Source organism: Podarcis gaigeae, assembly GCF_964106915.1.
Source record: "Podarcis gaigeae genome assembly, chromosome: Z".
Classification (NCBI taxonomy): domain Eukaryota; kingdom Metazoa; phylum Chordata; class Lepidosauria; order Squamata; family Lacertidae; genus Podarcis; species Podarcis gaigeae.
The window spans coordinates 49327011-49343350 of NC_139691.1; the positions used below are offsets into that span (position 1 = coordinate 49327011).

Sequence of the window (16340 nt, forward strand, 5' to 3'; positions counted from 1 at the left end):
TCCAGAGGTACTTTAAACAGTTATATACACAAGGGCCACAGAAAGAGATCGATATAGACCATTTTTTAAAAAGAAATGGATTACAAAAAATCTCTCAAGAAAACAAGTCAATGTTGAATTATAAAATAACAGAACAGGAGGTAGAAGGTGCCATCCAGAATATGCAGTTGGGCAAATCTCCAGGGCCGGATGGTTTAACCTCAAAATACTATAGATCTATGAAAGATTGGATAATTCAACCACTAAAGGAGGTTTGTAATGAAATTTTGGAGGGGGAAAAAGTGCCAGAGTCGTGGAAGGAAGCCTACATTACACTTATACCGAAAACTGAGTCTGAAAAGACACAACTTAAGAACTACTGCCCCATATCCCTGCTTAACGTGGATTACAATTTTTTTGCAGATATTTTGGCTAAAAGATTAAAAAAAGTATTAGTGGAGGAGATACATAAGAAGAATAATAATAATAATATTTTATTTATACCCCGCCCTCCCCAGCCAAGGCGGGGCTCAGAGCGGCTTACAAGCAATAATAAAAACAAGATGAATGATTACAACTTAAAAACAAAAATAAAATACAACATTAAAATAATGGAACATTAAAATATTAAAATGTAGCCTCATCGCAGGAGAAGGAAAAGAAAGGGAAAAAAGAGAGGGAGGGAATCAAATTGGCTCCAAGCCAAAGGCCAGGTGGAACAACTCTGTCTTACAGGCCCTGCGGAAAGAAATCAGATCCTGCAGGGCCCTGGTCTCATGAGGCAGAGCGTTCCACCAAGCTGGAGCCAGAGTTGAAAAGGCCCTGGCTCTGGTTGAAGCCAATCTAACTTCCTTAGGGCCTGGGACCACTAGGGTGTTGTTATTTATGGACCTTGAGGCTCTTCGTGGGGCATACAGGAGAGGCAGTCCCGTAGGTACGAGGGTCCTAGGCCGTGAAGGGCTTTAAAGGTCAAAAGCAGCACCTTAAATCTGACCCTGTACTCCACCGGGAGCCAGTGCAGCTTGAAAAGCACTGGGTGAATATGCTCCCATGGCAGAGACCCCGTGAGGAGTCTCGCTGCAGCATTCTGTACCTGCTGGAGTTTCTGGGACAGCTTCAAGGGCAGCCCCACGTAGAGTGAATTACAGTAGTCAAGCCTGGAGATGACCGTCGCATGGATCACTGTGGCCAGGTCGGGGCGGGAAAGGTAAGGGACCAACTGCTTGATGCGGCAAAGGTGGAAAAATGTCGCCTTGGCTGTTGCTGTAACTTGCGCCTCCATGGAAAGGGAGGCGTCAAGGATTACACCCAAACTCTTAACGGAAGGCAATGGCACTAATTGGGCCCCCGCAAGAGAAGGGAGTTGGTCCCTCATCCCCATGCCATAACGACCTAGCCATAGGACCTCTGTCTTCGAAGGATTTAGTTTCAATCGGCTCCCACGAAACCATCCAGCCACAGCTTCCAAGCATCTGGTCAGTGTGTTCGGGGCCGAGTCAGTGTGGCCATCCATCAGCAGATAGAGCTGAGTGTCATCAGCATATTGGTGACAGCCCAGCCCAAAGCTCCGGATAATCTGGGCAAGGGGGCACATAAAGATGTTAAAAAGCATTGGGGAGAGAATTGCGCCCTGCGGCACTCCACACACCAAGGAGTGGCGCGACGACATTTCCCTCCCTAGTGCCACCCTCTGTCCCCGACCAGAGATAAAAGAGCACAACCAGTTACGAGCTATGCCCTGTATCCCCACGTCTGCGAGGCGGTGATTCAGAAGATCATGATCGACCATGTCAAAGGCTGCTGACAAATCTAAAAGGATCAGCAGTCCTGACCCGCCTCGATCCAGTTGTCTACGGAGATCATCTGTTAGGGCAACCAGAGCCGTCTCCGTCCCAAAACCAGGACGGAAACCGGACTGAAATGGATCTAATGCTGATGTTTCCTCCAGAAACCTACCAAGCTTTTCAGCAACCGCTCTCTCAATTACCTTACCCAGGTATATATAAAGACCAAGCTGGCTTTCTCCCGAGCAGACACTTGTCTGATAACACGAGAAATATAATTAACATTTTGGAAAAACTGCAAGTGAATATTAATACTAAAGCAGTCTTAATATTTGTAGATGCGGAGAAAGCTTTTGGTAATATCTCTTGGAGTTTTATGAAGAAAAATCTTCAGGGGATGCGGGTTGGTCAAGGTTTTGCAATTTATTCAGAACAAAAGGCTAAATTAATTGTCAACAATGTGGTGACAGAGGAATTTAAGATAGAGAAAGGGACACGACAAGGCTGCCCAATTTCCCCATTGCTCTTCATTTCGGTCCTGGAGGTTTTGTTAACCGATATGATCAGAAGAGACCATCTGATTAAAGGTATACAGGTCGGAGCCAAACAGTACAAATTGAAAGCTTTTGCAGATGACTTAGTACTGACACTACAGGAGCCAGAATCTAGTACTAAAAGAGTATTGGAAATGATTCAAGAATTTGGTCAAGTGGCAGGATTTAAGTTGAACAAGTTAAAAACTAAGGTTCTTGAGAAAAATTTAACACCGATTGAGAAAGAGAGGTTTCAGAAGGAGACAGGTTTAACACTGGTTAAGAAAGTAAAATACCTGGGGGTTAACATGACCGCTAAGAACTTAAATTTATTTAAAGATAATTATGAGAAATGTTGGTCAGAAGTGAAAAAGGATCTAGAAATATGGTCAAATCTGAAGCTTTCCTTGCTTGGTCGAATTGCTGTTATAAAGATGAATGTATTGCCAAGAATGTTATTTTTGTTTCAATCATTGCAAATTTTGGACAAAATGGACTGTTTCAAGAAGTGGCAGAGAGACATTTCTAGATTTGTCTGGCAGGGCAAGAAGCCCAGAATAAAATTTAAAATACTAACCGATGTAAAGGAAAGAGGTGGATTTGCCCTGCCAGACCTTAAACTCTATTATGAATCAGCAGCATTTTGCTGGCTGAAAGAATGGCTGCTTCTTGAGAACACAGACATTTTGGATTTAGAAGGCTTTAATAATGTTTTTGGGTGGCATGCATATCTGTGGTACGACAAGGTTAAAGCACACAAAGCATTTAAAAACCATATTGTCAGGAAAGCATTGTTCAATGTCTGGATAAGATATAAAGATATATTTGAAAACAAAACCCCAAGGTGGTTATCACCAATGGAAGCAAAGGCCCAGAAAAAGCTCAATATGGAGGCCAAATGAGAAACTAAAAGATAAAGTGCGAGACTGGCTTCATTACTATCAAATAAGGGAGGCTTACAATCTGGACAAAAAAATTGGCTTTCAGGTGGAAAAATCAAAATTGGAAACAGAATTGTTAGACCCCAAAACTAAGATACTATCAAGAATGTATAACTTGCTGTTGAAATGGAATACTCAGGATGAAACGGTTAAATCAGCTATGATTAAATGGGCACAAGATGTTGGACATAACATTATGTTTGCTGACTGGGAACAGTTGTGGACCACAGGTATGAAATTCACGGCATGTAATGCCTTAAGAGAGAATATTATGAAAATGATATACAGGTGGTACATGACACCAGTCAAGCTTGCAAAAATCTACCATTTGCCCGATAATAAATGTTGGAAATGTAAAGATAATGAAGGCACATTCTTTCACCTTTGGTGGACGTGCCCTAGGATTAAGGCTTTCTGGGAGATGATATATAATGAAATGAAAAAGGTATTTAAATATACCTTCTTGAAGAAACCAGAGGCCTTTCTCCTGGGCATGGTCGGCCAATTGGTGTTAAAGAAGGATAGAACTTTCTTTATGTACGCTACAACAGCAGCAAGAATACTCATTGCAAAGTATTGGAAGGCACAAGATCTACCCACCCTGGAAGAATGGCAGATGAAAGTGATAGACTATATGGAATTGGCGGAAATGACTGGCAGAATCCGAGACCAGGGAGAAGAGTCGGTGGAAGAAGACTGGAAGAATTTAAAGATTACCTACAGAAACATTGTAAAATTAACGAATGCTAAAATGATGTCGGAATGAAATGAAGCGGTTTTAGCAACAATGTTAAAAAGGAGTATGTAAAAATGGATTGTTAATAGATGAAAATATAAAGTTATAATATGTTAAGATAAAGAATTAAGATAAAAACAAAGAGGGAAAGGATTTGCTGAAATAACCATTCGAACTGGAATACACAAAAAGGGAGGTGTGAGGAGGTCAGGGAAACAAGTAAATGAAAGGAAGACATGGAAAGATGGATTTATTTTTAATTGTTTTTATTTCTTCTGTATTTTGTATTTTTTGTTTTCTTTTTTCTATTTTTTCTATTACTTTTGTAATTTCTTTTGAAATTTTAATAAATATTTTAAAAAAACAATAAAAACATTATAATAAAAAAAAGAAGTTTGTGAAACAAAGTTGGGTCAGGAGATGCGTTCTTTCAGATCCAGCTCTAACTGACACTCTCCCTCAGAAACTGCACCTTTTGTTCTCCTGCCCAAAGTGCTGGCTCTGCCCACCTCTGACTGTCTGTCTTGACAGCCAATCAGAGGGAGGCTCATTTCAGGGGGATTGCAGCACCAGATGCTGGTCTGGTTCAGCTGTCCGTCACAACCCTCCTCCCCATTACTCAGACCAGGGAAAGCCAACTGGACACCCTCCAGATATGGCTAGACTACAAACTGAAATCATTCCTGACCATTGGCTGGCCAAGCTGGTTGGGGGTGATGAGAGTTGTGGTCCTACAACATCTACAGCACACCATACTGGCTATCTCTGAATGAGATGCTTCAGTCCTAATTTAAGATTTACATTCTGGTCTGTGAGCTGTGTCAGTATCCCACACCACCCAGTCTCAAAGTGAGAGTGAAAACAGGCCTTTGTAAAATGACTTCTATGATTCTATGACTTGGTTCATCACCCTACACAATGTGACCACAGCAGACTCAAATCAGAGCTTTGCAAATCAGTTGCCTTTTATACAACTGTTGTAGAACCTGTCCTTGTTCCACCAGTATTTAATTGTTTGGTCTATTTTAAGGCCTTTGTAACCCGGTCACAGGTAATTGCATTAGGCCAAATCCTGACACGAATTGTCAGCGAGCTAAACCTGATGAAGGGGCCCCAAATTTTTCAACGGGCATCTGAGCTCAGTGAGTTTTGTTGTGTTATGTTACTGTGTCTAACTAACATAAACTGGATTTTATGGGTTGGTGTTGAGTGGGTGGGTTGTGTGATCCCAGAAGTTTAGACCAATCTTCCTCCAGACAAGTTACTGTTTTGTTCATCTCTGCCTGGAGGATATCTGGATTATTGGATGAGGTTCCTTGTTCTGATTACTGAAAAGCACCACCAAGGAGCGGGTTGGGAAATGGACACACTTTTTAATGTCTCTGATAAGAATGATTTATTGAGGAAAGCAGAACTTGTGGTTTAAACATTCTTTGTTTGCCCCCGGGTTCTGAAAATTTATTGCCACCCACAATGCCTCTGAGGGTTCCTGAACACTTACACATGCCTTACAGACTGAGAACCTTGCAAAAATAAACAAATACACACACTCTTGCAAAATACATTGAAGTTGAACTCCATAACTCCATGTTTTCTTAGCTGAGAATTTGAGATGCTTTGGCATATAATTTTACTTTTTCTATAAAAAAATGCAGAACATCATAAACAGGAGTCTCAGTTCGGCTTAAAACTGGGGCCAGCTCAACTTGGGAAATACAAAGACAATTTAAAAATGTTTCAGACATCCATAGTGCAGAATACTCTTTAAGAAGCCACCACATCACTTGAAAATGACTATGGATTGGAAGTGGAGACAATATATGCACCTTTCCCTGCTTATCTGTTTGCTTTGTAAGATGAAAAACCTTAATAAAAACTTTTTTTTAAAAAAAAAAGCCAGCACATACATAATAGCCCCCCAAAAGATGAACACACTGCAGTCCAATTTACAATAAAGGCTGTAGAAAAAGAGGTATTTTACCAAGGCCTTTCTGAAAATATTGAGGGATGGCTGGGGCAGCTCAGAAGGTTTATGAACCATAAGGGACATGCAAGATGGAAGGAGTGAAGGAGGTTCTTCAAGTTACCTGATTCTAAACCATTAAGGGCTTTAAAAGGTGAAAGTTAAATCATTCACCCCATATTTTACAATTCATGCCGAACAGGAGTCATCCCAAAACTAAATCGTACTTCTTACAAGAGTAACTTGAGTTTTATGCATTTATGGACTATAAGTGTCCTGTACAGATTGTAGCACCAAGGGTCGTCTTCCTTAACCATGGTTATGTGTTGCATCAGTTAAGTGTAACATCAGAATGCTTAAATCGTGGGCAAGGATTGGCTGCAGACTAGGATGTGAAATCACTGTTGCAAAAACGGGTTTGCAAGGCAACTTACAATTGGCTGCAATTGTGCTCCCGGTAGCATGAACTGCATTTGCTGTGCAAACATGGCTGCGGCTGTCTTTTGCTGGATCAGGTTGTTGCGTCCGTTGATTTCGAGTTGTGTTTTTAAGTGCGGCGGAGGATGAAGGTATTTGCAGTTTTCTCGAGTGCAGCGACCCTGGGGGGAAATGTGAAATATTTTGCTGAGCTAGGCCAGTGCTTCCTTTAGCGCCCACAAAAGATCTCAGTAACAACCCCCACAAAATCCACAACGTATTCAAGATTCTTCCTGCTCAGTTTTGTTTGCACTGACTCAATCCACACCATACATTTAAAGCATCTTTAACCGCCTTGGCTTCCTGCCCCAAAGAATCTCAGGAACTGTAGTTGGCCCTTTGTAGAACTGCAATTCCCAGTACCCTTAACTGACTGCAGCTCCCATGATTCCTGGGGAGGGGGGGAAGTCATATGCTTTAAATTTATGTTTGTATAATATAGATGTGACCCAAGTCTTATGCACTGAACATACATCCTTTTTAACTTGCCCACATTTCACTGGATGCCAGGAGTGGATGCCAGGAAACAGAGGAAAGAATTATTTACTTGAGGGAGTCTGGTGGTGGCTGATGTAGATGCCTTCCCCACCCCCCATTGTTGAGCTACTTTATGCGGCGGGGGGGGGGGAATGACGACCCACTTTTGTTCCATTAGATGTGGCTGCCATTGTGGGCTCTGCACACTGACCCAGCAGCTATATTGTGCCTGGTGCCCACAAGCACGTTCTCAAAATTCCAAATGTGCTCAATGGCCCAAACAGGTTGGCCACCCCTGGGTTACAGTGCCAGCAATTCCTTGCTGAGCTACTTTTCTCTTCATAGAGTTTTTACAAAAGGAAGTTTTGAAAAATGTGGTCTAACCTGCAGTTGGTGGACTTCCTTTTGTAAAAACTCCCTGTGAAGAGAAAGTGATTATTCCACTCCCAGAACAAGCTCCTTTTCCACTGCATGTGGAGGCCATGGTCCTAGGTCCCCCCCCCCCCTTTCTTATTCTGGATCTTGCAAAGGATCCACTTTTGCCCCACCCCATCAATCCTGCACCACATCAATGGCACTAGGTCTGCCTTTCCAAAAACTACACCTCTTCTAAAGGCGGTCCAGGTCTTTTGATAGATCAGAATGTTTATGAGGCTTTAGATATATATTGGGGGGGGGGGGGGAAATGAACAAATTCCCAGCAAATAACCCAGAGATGCCTTTTAAATAACACATTCTACTCATGTAAAAACAAGCTGATTCCCGGACCGTCCGCAGGCCGGACTGAGAAGGCGATTGGGCTGCCCATGGGCCTTAGGTTGCCTATCCCTGCTTTAGAGCAATGTATACAAATTCCTTCTAGCAGAAGCACAGACTGGACATGTAAGGCTCATGTCACCATGCCTTTTGACCAAATTTAGGATAAATCTGCTTAGATGTTTTTGCATTCATAGGAATCTGGGAACAATGTGTGGGCACGGTTAAGAAGTACACTTCTGGCTTCCCCAGAAGTTTGATCCCTGAGCCAAGATTTCACTGAAATAGTCATCATTTTGATCAGCAACTCTACAGAGTGTCAGATAAGCTTGAGGGGGGGGGTGTCTCTCTGAAAGCAGCCTTGAAGATTACTATATCACCTGTTACTGATGTTGCAAACGACCATAGTGCTTACTCTGCATGCATTTAAGCTCAGAATGAATTGTCACAGGCTGTATCTTTCTTCTTTTTCTGCATTTTATTGCCACTAAACTCCCACTTTCCCATTTCTCTTCCCTTTGCAATCATCCATATAAAATCATGCCTGAGGGTTGCACTACAAGCATTTGATGAAGCGAACTGAGGAACGTTAAGAAGAGCCTTCTGGATCAGGCCAATGGCCCATCTAGTCCAGCATCCTGTTCTCACAGCAGCCAGCTAGATGCCCCAATGGAAAATCAGCAAGCAGGAGCTGAGCACAAGAGCAACTCTCCTCTCCTGCAGTTTCCAGCAACTGGTTTTCAGAGGCCTCTGGCCATGAAGGAAAAGCACAGACATCATGTCTCATCGCCACTGATCGCATTCTCCTCCATGAATGCTCTTAAAGCAACCCAAATGGACAATACACACATTTGTTTTCATGCAAAAATCTGAGGGTGCGGTGGGCTCTGGTGTCAACCATTGCTTGAAGTTCCTAATAAATTCAGAGCAGATACTGCAAGAAAAGCCTCCAGCTTCTCCTGGCATTACTATGCAACCCAAAGTTCGTCTCTTGACATTCTCTCCTGCTTTACTGCCAGTGGTAATAATAATATTCTACATCTTTGGAGAATTCAGTGGTGGAATACCTATTCTGCATGCAGGGAGGGGGGGGGACCCAGGTTTAATCCCCAGCAACCCATTAAAAATTAAAAAAAAAGAAAGAATCCTGGGTCAGCAAAGAAGCCAAAGGCCACCGTCTCCCTGTTGCTCCGACCATGGAGAGCTGCCACCACTTGCAGCAGACCCAGAACTAGGCTGGATGAACATACTCCTCCGAAGGCTGTATCAGCTTAACGTTTGGCATGCACAAGGCGTACAGTTCTAAGGAAATGAGATGAGCTGGCCAGTGTGTGTTTCTGAAAGGACTCTTCTTACATTCTGATCATATTTGTGGCACACGTCAATTTTAAACTCAACAGCTTGGAAGAACATTGCATTCCTAGGAACTAATGTGACCAAATTACCCCACAAGCTCTTCCCCTCTGATCAGTTTTCCTTTCTCATAAATATCACTGTTGGCATATATATGTTGCTGAGAAGAGAGCAGCAATCTATGTATGTGCAGAAGTGCTCTTGTTTTCATCACTTTGTATGCTGATGTGTAATGATAGTGGGAGCTGAGCCCTAGCTCCCAATAAATCCTGGGTATGTACGACAGCACATATATACTTTGCAGATCCAATATAGATACGAGCTGGTATAAAAAAACTCCTCTTAGAAGGCTGTGAACCTACAAAAACTTGGGAAGCTTGCTTTCTGCCAAGTCAGGCCATTGGCCCATCTTGCTTAACACTGACTAGTAGGATTTCATGCCAGGGAACACTCCCAGCCCTGCCTGGAGGTGCCTGGGATTGAATGTTAGATTTTCTGCATGCAAAACAGGTCCTCTAGCCCTGCGTTGTAGCCCTTCGTAATTCCTACATCACAGGATATCCAGTTTTAAAGAAAGGTGGGAAGTTGGTCCACTTGGCTTAGTATTGTTTGCACCGGGGTGGGGAACCAGTAGCCCTACAGATATTGCGGGACTCCAGTTCCCATCAACCCCAGCCAATGGTCAAGGAAGAGGGGAACTGTAGTTTAGCTACACCTGGAGACCACAGGGACTCCATCCCTGGTACGCATGGACTGTCAGCAACTCTCTTGAATTTTCAGACAGTTGCATCTTCTCCCAGGCCTCCCTGGAGATGCTGGGGGTGGAACCTGGGGCCACCTGCTCTACCACTGAGCTCCACCGCTCCTTTACAAATTTCATGGTGTTTGGGGATGATGGCATAAGCAACATATTTTGCAACTTGCGTATGTTGTGCGTCATCAGAATCAGTATTATGTAGATCAGGGGAACCTGCGGCCTGCCCAGTGTTTTGGGATTCCATCTTTCATCAGTCCTAGCAGAAATGCCAATGGTCTGGGAATGGTGGGGTAGAAACACTGGGAAGGAGGAAGATTCCATGCATATGATGGCTCTGGGGAAAGGGATGGCTGGAGAAAGGCATAAAAAACCCCAATCTAGGGTGGGGAAGAGGGGAAGTTGTGTTCTCTGGGAAATTGTTGCTGTTGCTGTTATTTATTACATCTGTATACTGCCCTGCATCTGAATATCTCAGGGTGGCCTAAATGTGTGCAGCATGTTTCACTGGCATGTGTCATTTGCAAAATGCTGTGATTCAGTTTGCACTTCTTCTAGACACCCAGCAATTATCAAGTATAACGGAGGAAAGTGCAGTTATCCTTCCTCTATCCACTCCCCACCCACGTGCCACACTTTCATTGCAAATCTCGTAATCCAATTCCACAACTTTCCCTGCCTGATTGAATCTCCCTCTCAAGGACATCTGAGGATGCAAGTGCCTCTGACCTTTCTCTGCTTACATTCGACGGGTGTGTGCGCGCGCAAAACGCTATGAAACAGAGGAGCCAGGCTGCCTGCTTGCTCGTTTGCTCTGTGCAGATGGGGAAGCAGAGAACATTCAGGCCCCAGAGAATAAATGCTGAGGTGCCACCTTCATGACTACAAATAGCAGTTGTTGCTGCTGCTGCTGCTGCTGCACACTACCCCATCTCATTCCCAGAGATTCCAGCCATGCTCTAAACCTAGGAATTTGAGTAGGCTCAGCTCTCAATATGCCTTTTGAGATAGAAGCAGCCCAGGGATAAATACACTGGGGGCGGGTATGTCCTGGACTCTGCAGCACAACCAAATATCACCACCATTTTTGTTTCTGCTGTTATACCACTATCAATGTGCTTTATTGGAATACCGGTCTCTGCCCAAAGGTGCTTACAATCTAAAAATGAACACAGGGAGGCACAAGGAAGGAACACAAAATGTGGTTACACCAGTTATGCGTATGTAGGCTTAGTCTCAAAATTTAGTGATGCAGTTCACCCAACCAAATAATGAAGGCGAAACTGAAGATATATGGGTAAACTGCTCATAAACACACACATATGTACACATAAAATATAGTATAAACTGCATTTGAGAAACTATTTAAAAGTATTTTTAGATGGTTTTAATTGTTTTGAATATTTTATTTTAAGTACAGTATGCCTTTTCCCGCTTTAATTTGCTATGTTATTGTTTGCCCACTTTGGGAGGAAGAGGGATAGAAATCAAATACACAATATAAGAGGGAAACTGCTTGTGAAAATGTGCACACCAGGCAAAACTATACACAAAAATCTGAGAAATCTGAGCAGAGATGGTGGTGAATTTTCACGAGGACTTTAAAAACAAATGAACGTGGAAGCAATGCAAAGATTAGGAGACCCCAACTGAAGACTAGAGAAATGGGAAACTGACAGAACCTCGCAGAACTAGACGGTAGGCACAGCCCCAGGCCTGGTGGCTGTGTGTGGGAGGGGATAGTAAGTGAAAGCAATGGCTTAACCATCAAACCCTTTGCCCAGGGAACTCTGGGAACTGAAATTCTGTGAGGGGGAGGGGGCCTCCTAACAACTCTCAGGGCCCTTAACAAACCACAGTTCCCAGGATTCTTTAGGGGGAGCCATGGCTGTTTAAAATGGGATGAGAATGCTTTAAATGTACAGTGCAGATGGGACCTCATAGTGATTTGAGCACTTGAAGAAAGCATTATATACATTCTGATGATTATGAATAATCTGTATAGGACGCAAGCACAGAAATGGATAAAACATACAGTATGGAACTTTTTAAAAAATATTGGACTAAGTTCTCAGTCATTCTAGGGCTGTACCCATTATCCACATTGTATTTGGAGAAGAAACATAAAAAAAGAAGAAGTCTGCATCAAAGTAGTATTACCAATGGAAGAAATGAGATTCAGTTTACTTGGAAGGAGGGGGTGGTGTGTGTGTGGAAATTAAAATCAAGTGCAGCAATGACACAGGGCAGTTTGTGTTGCTGCATAGTTTAGAAAATCAACAGCCTAATGAACATAAACAGTTCCTGGATTTATAAATAACAGCCCATATGAGCTGACAATTTAGTTTCAATCTGGATAAGCAGCCCATTCCAGGAAATGTGGGACACATTTTCCAGCGCTTTCCTGAGATCACAAAAGGTACAGGAAGGTGACTTGCTCCAGAAATTTTCTTCTCCATATATAATGCTGGCTTATAAACAGTTACTCACCTGGTGTGAGTTAAAAATCACTTCCAGATGAGCTGGCAGGAATTGTTTATAGAAGTTTTTAAAAAACAAACAAACAAAACAAACAGGCCACAAATGACTAGCAAAGGTTTTTCCAGGCTTGAAAAATTCTAGAAGATTTGCAAGGCGGATAGAGCATCATCAGCATGTGCACAGAACATAAGCTCAAACAACAGAAATCTGCCGTAAGAAACATACAAATTCTAGATTGTGCAAGAGATGATTGCCCTGTGTGCATCTTTTAGAGACATCTGCTGAGCAGGGGAAGCTTTTCTTGGAGAGAAGCAAAATACAATATTTTGCTGGTTGTACACATCAAACTGCTGTCATTGGACAAGTGAAGGGGGCAGTTAAAAGCTGGGTGGCCTGGTGAAAAAACAGACAAGGGCTCTTGCACTTTTAATAGTTGTGAATTAAATGTGCAGCAGCTCTGTCCTCTTTTCACCCTATCCCCCAGCCCCAATTAAGAATTGGCAGAAAATTGGAGGAAGGGGGGAGAAGCAAGGGGAATGACTGTGTAGAAACTCCAGTATTTGGGGAGGATGACTGAAAGGTGTTTAAGGCTTCACAGAACGCAGGGAGCTGCCTTTCAGATGGCAATCTAGCTGTGTGTGTGTTATGTGGAAGGGTTTGAAGGAGAGAGAAGGAAAGAGAGAGAGGCAGAATTCACATACTGTAGTTATCCTGGCAGAGACCTCCTGGTCTATAAAGGACTTAGATGAACCTCCCAATGTCTGTGGCAGAATGAGATGGACCAGGCTTTTAAGAGTAGACTTGTACCAATTCAGACTGCAAGTGGAGGATACTATTTCTGAATGCTGTCCCACTGTTTTTGCCTTTTAAACCCTCCATATTGAGAAAGTCAACATCTCCTTGGTGCAAGTTTTCCACCTCAAGGGAATTGATAATAACAACAGCAGCATTCAAAACAATACCGTTCATATACTACTCTGTTGTGCTTCTTGGGTAAAGGAGGCCTAAGGCATGTGAGAGAGCAAGAAAGAGTTCCCTCCCACAATGAAGTAAGTGGACTGCTCTTGCCACTAGAGCCCTCTTTCTAAATTTATCTTGCTGCAGTAATTATTCTGCTGTTCTCAAGTGAGGCCTAATCCTATTAACTGACAAACCTCCTCCAACTCTTTTTTTTTTTTGAAAGTTACTAGACCTCATGGCTGCAAAGCAACACCTACCACCCACAACATCACAATGGTTCAGATTACAAGTTATTTGCCAGCTAGCAGCACTCAAAGTTAGCTGCTGTCTTATTTTATCTTGTCTCCAGGAACAAAGCTAACCCCGCCAGGGTCAACCCAATATATTTTGTTTCCTCAAGCAAAGGAAAAGATGTCCCCATCCCAATTCCAGAACAGAAACTGAATCGTACTTTAACACTGGCAAACAGGACAGAACCCTCCACCCTACTTGAAGGCACCAGGGCATAGAGCAAGCCAGCTTAGGTTACCCAGAGGGAACAGTTAGGGCTCCTAAGTATTTGCCGCCTGAGGCAGCTGGAACACTCTGCCTAAAGATAGGGCCAGCTACGCATCAAACAATGTGTACAGAGCACAGGTCTTGCTTAAAGCGTACCATTCTGGTTGCCTCATCTCAAAAAGGATATGGTAGAGTTTGAAAAGATTCAGAAAAGTAACTAAAATGATCAGGGGGCGATTCATAAGAGCAATTCCCTTATGAAGAAAGGTTGCAGCATTTGGGACGTTTTAGCTTAGAGAACTGTAAGAGGCAACATGACTGAAATTTGAAAGATTTTTTCTCCTCTTAGAACACTAGAACTTGCAGACATTCAATGAAACTGCCTCTACATTTGCCCCCCAAACAAGGCACCCCTTAATTCTGGAGCAAGATGCATAGAGAAAAGGGTTTGCTTCCTTCTCATACCACCTGAACTCAGGGACACCCAAGGAAGCTGAATGTTGGAAGGTCAGGAAAAGGAAGTCCTCCTTCCCACAGTGCAAGGTTAAACTGTGGGACTTGATCTTACGGGAGGCAGTGATGGCCGCAAACTTGGAAAAAATCATGGAGGAGGAGGAGGAGGAGGAGGAGGAGGGGGCTGTTAATGGCTCCTAGCCAGCATGGCAATCCAGCTGTGAGGCTGCAATGCTTTAAATGCCAGGGGCTGGAAGGGGGATTGTTCCTGCCTGCTGTTTCCCGCAGGCATCTGTTTGGCCCCTGTAAGAACAGGATGCTGGACCAGAAGGGTTATTGGCCTGATCCAGTGGGCTGTTATGTTCTTATGACTAAAAAAACAACCATGAACTTTCCTGAACCACAACACAAAGCCCAGCCCATGCCTCTTTTTCATCCAGAAATAAATCTATTTCATTGAGGAAGTCTAGATATCAGAACACAGCTAAACAGGCAAGCAACTTCTCCTGCAGGAAAAGCACTGGCCGGGAGGTGTAGAGCAAGCATGACTAATGTCTGCATGATGTGCTCAGACTGACCTTGAGACCCAGAAATATGCCTCTGCCACGCTTAACATTGCCATGCAAAGCTCTCAAATCTAATAATGGTGTTTCATTTTCTCCACGCCATGCCAAGAAGCAGATTAACAGAAAATGCAATCATGACTTCAGAAGCTGGAAGGTTAATTCTGAATACCCACCAGCTAACCTCCCCTTTCCTCACCCTCCCCAAAGTATTCCTAGAACAAGAATAGGCCAATAATTCCCCTAGAAAATTGTTTGTAAGGAGTATTGCATAAGACGATCAAATTTATGTGAAATCTAAGCCGTCTAGACCATGGTTTGCTACCCTGATGGAAGAGGTAGCCAGTGTTTGGTCTCTGAAAACTGCTTGCCAAATTAGCCTCTTAGAGTCGGACATGACTAAATGACTAAACAACAACTACTGTCCTGTTTTGCAATTCTTCATTCTGTTTTGTCTCTTGGAGTCATACATCTATGGAGACTAACTGGAACCCCTCAAACAGTTCTAATCTTTCTTATCCTCTCAAGATGCTTTTTGTCAGAAATGTTCTGAAGGAATGCCTCTGTGAATTTCTTACAGCTCAAAGTACCAACATGGAAGCTATCAACTTTCCCATTTTAATTTTTTTAAAGCTACTAGCTCTCATGGTGTAAAGGAAGGCACTAGACTAATCAGGTCAACTCTTGAACAAAGAGTTCTCTATTTCCCATTGGTAAGTGATCAGATTCAGTCTTCAAGCTGAACATTCCACTTCTCTATAACTGCCCTCTGTCATTCTGTGCAAAGATTTATTACCTCAGAGAAGCAAATGTTTTGGCATTTTAACTCATGCTATCTCCCGAAATTAACAGGCCTCAACTGAAAGCCCTATTCTCACATGTGCTCCTAAAAACAGAAGGGTATTGGGGAGTGGGAGGGAGATATACCGTATTTTTCGCTCTATAAGATGCACCAGACCGCAAGACGCACCTAGTTTTTGGAGGAGGAAAACAAGAAAAAACATATTCTGAATCTCAGAAGCCAAAACAGCAAGAGGGATCGCTGCGCAGTGAAAGCAGCAATCCCTCTTGCTGTTCTGGCTTCTGGGATAGCCGCACAGCCTGAATTCGCTCCATAAGACGCACACACATTTCCCCTTACTTTTTAGGAGGGAAAAACTGAGTCTTATAGAGCAAAAAATACAGTATATGCTTATACTGAAAGAAACAAAACACACTCTTAACTGACCAAGGTTAAGCAAAAACATTATTATCCCTGGATTCGCATTCTCCCATTTAAAAGGGGAAAAAATCTACGGAACTGCAAGAATAAAAACATCTGAAAACAAATATGGTACCTTTTAACGGTAAAAATAAATAGCCTAATAATAATACCACATTTTTCATTGTAGTCCCCCAATGGAATAATTGGCATGTGCCACTCCGCCCCATGGGATTTCACAACTTTATTCCTCTGTTTCTAACCAAGTGAAGAATGAAGAGAGAGAAAAGCAGTGCTGTTTCACATTTTCTGCATCCCATTCCTGCATGATGGCCAAATATCCCCCAAACCAGCCCTGCACTACCCAGAACACAGCCTACCCAGCTTATATGGCAGACCAGCATGGATTCAATATCATTTTGCTGGGCGAG

General features: G+C 43.0%; 1 protein-coding gene across 12 annotated transcripts in view; it reads right to left on the minus strand.

Annotated features, from left to right (window-relative positions):
- The window catches only part of MBNL3 (muscleblind like splicing regulator 3), a 115075-nt gene that overhangs the window by 26142 nt on the left and 72593 nt on the right, over positions 1 to 16340 (minus strand). For all 12 annotated transcript variants that reach the window (XR_014560314.1, XR_014560315.1, XR_014560316.1 and 9 more), the window contains one exon: positions 6371 to 6535. Coding sequence is in view for 9 of the 12 variants with exons in the window: in XM_083723035.1 (XP_083579161.1) it covers positions 6371 to 6535 (165 nt within the window). In the remaining 3 variants the exon portion in view is untranslated. The remainder of the gene's footprint in view (positions 1 to 6370; positions 6536 to 16340) is intronic.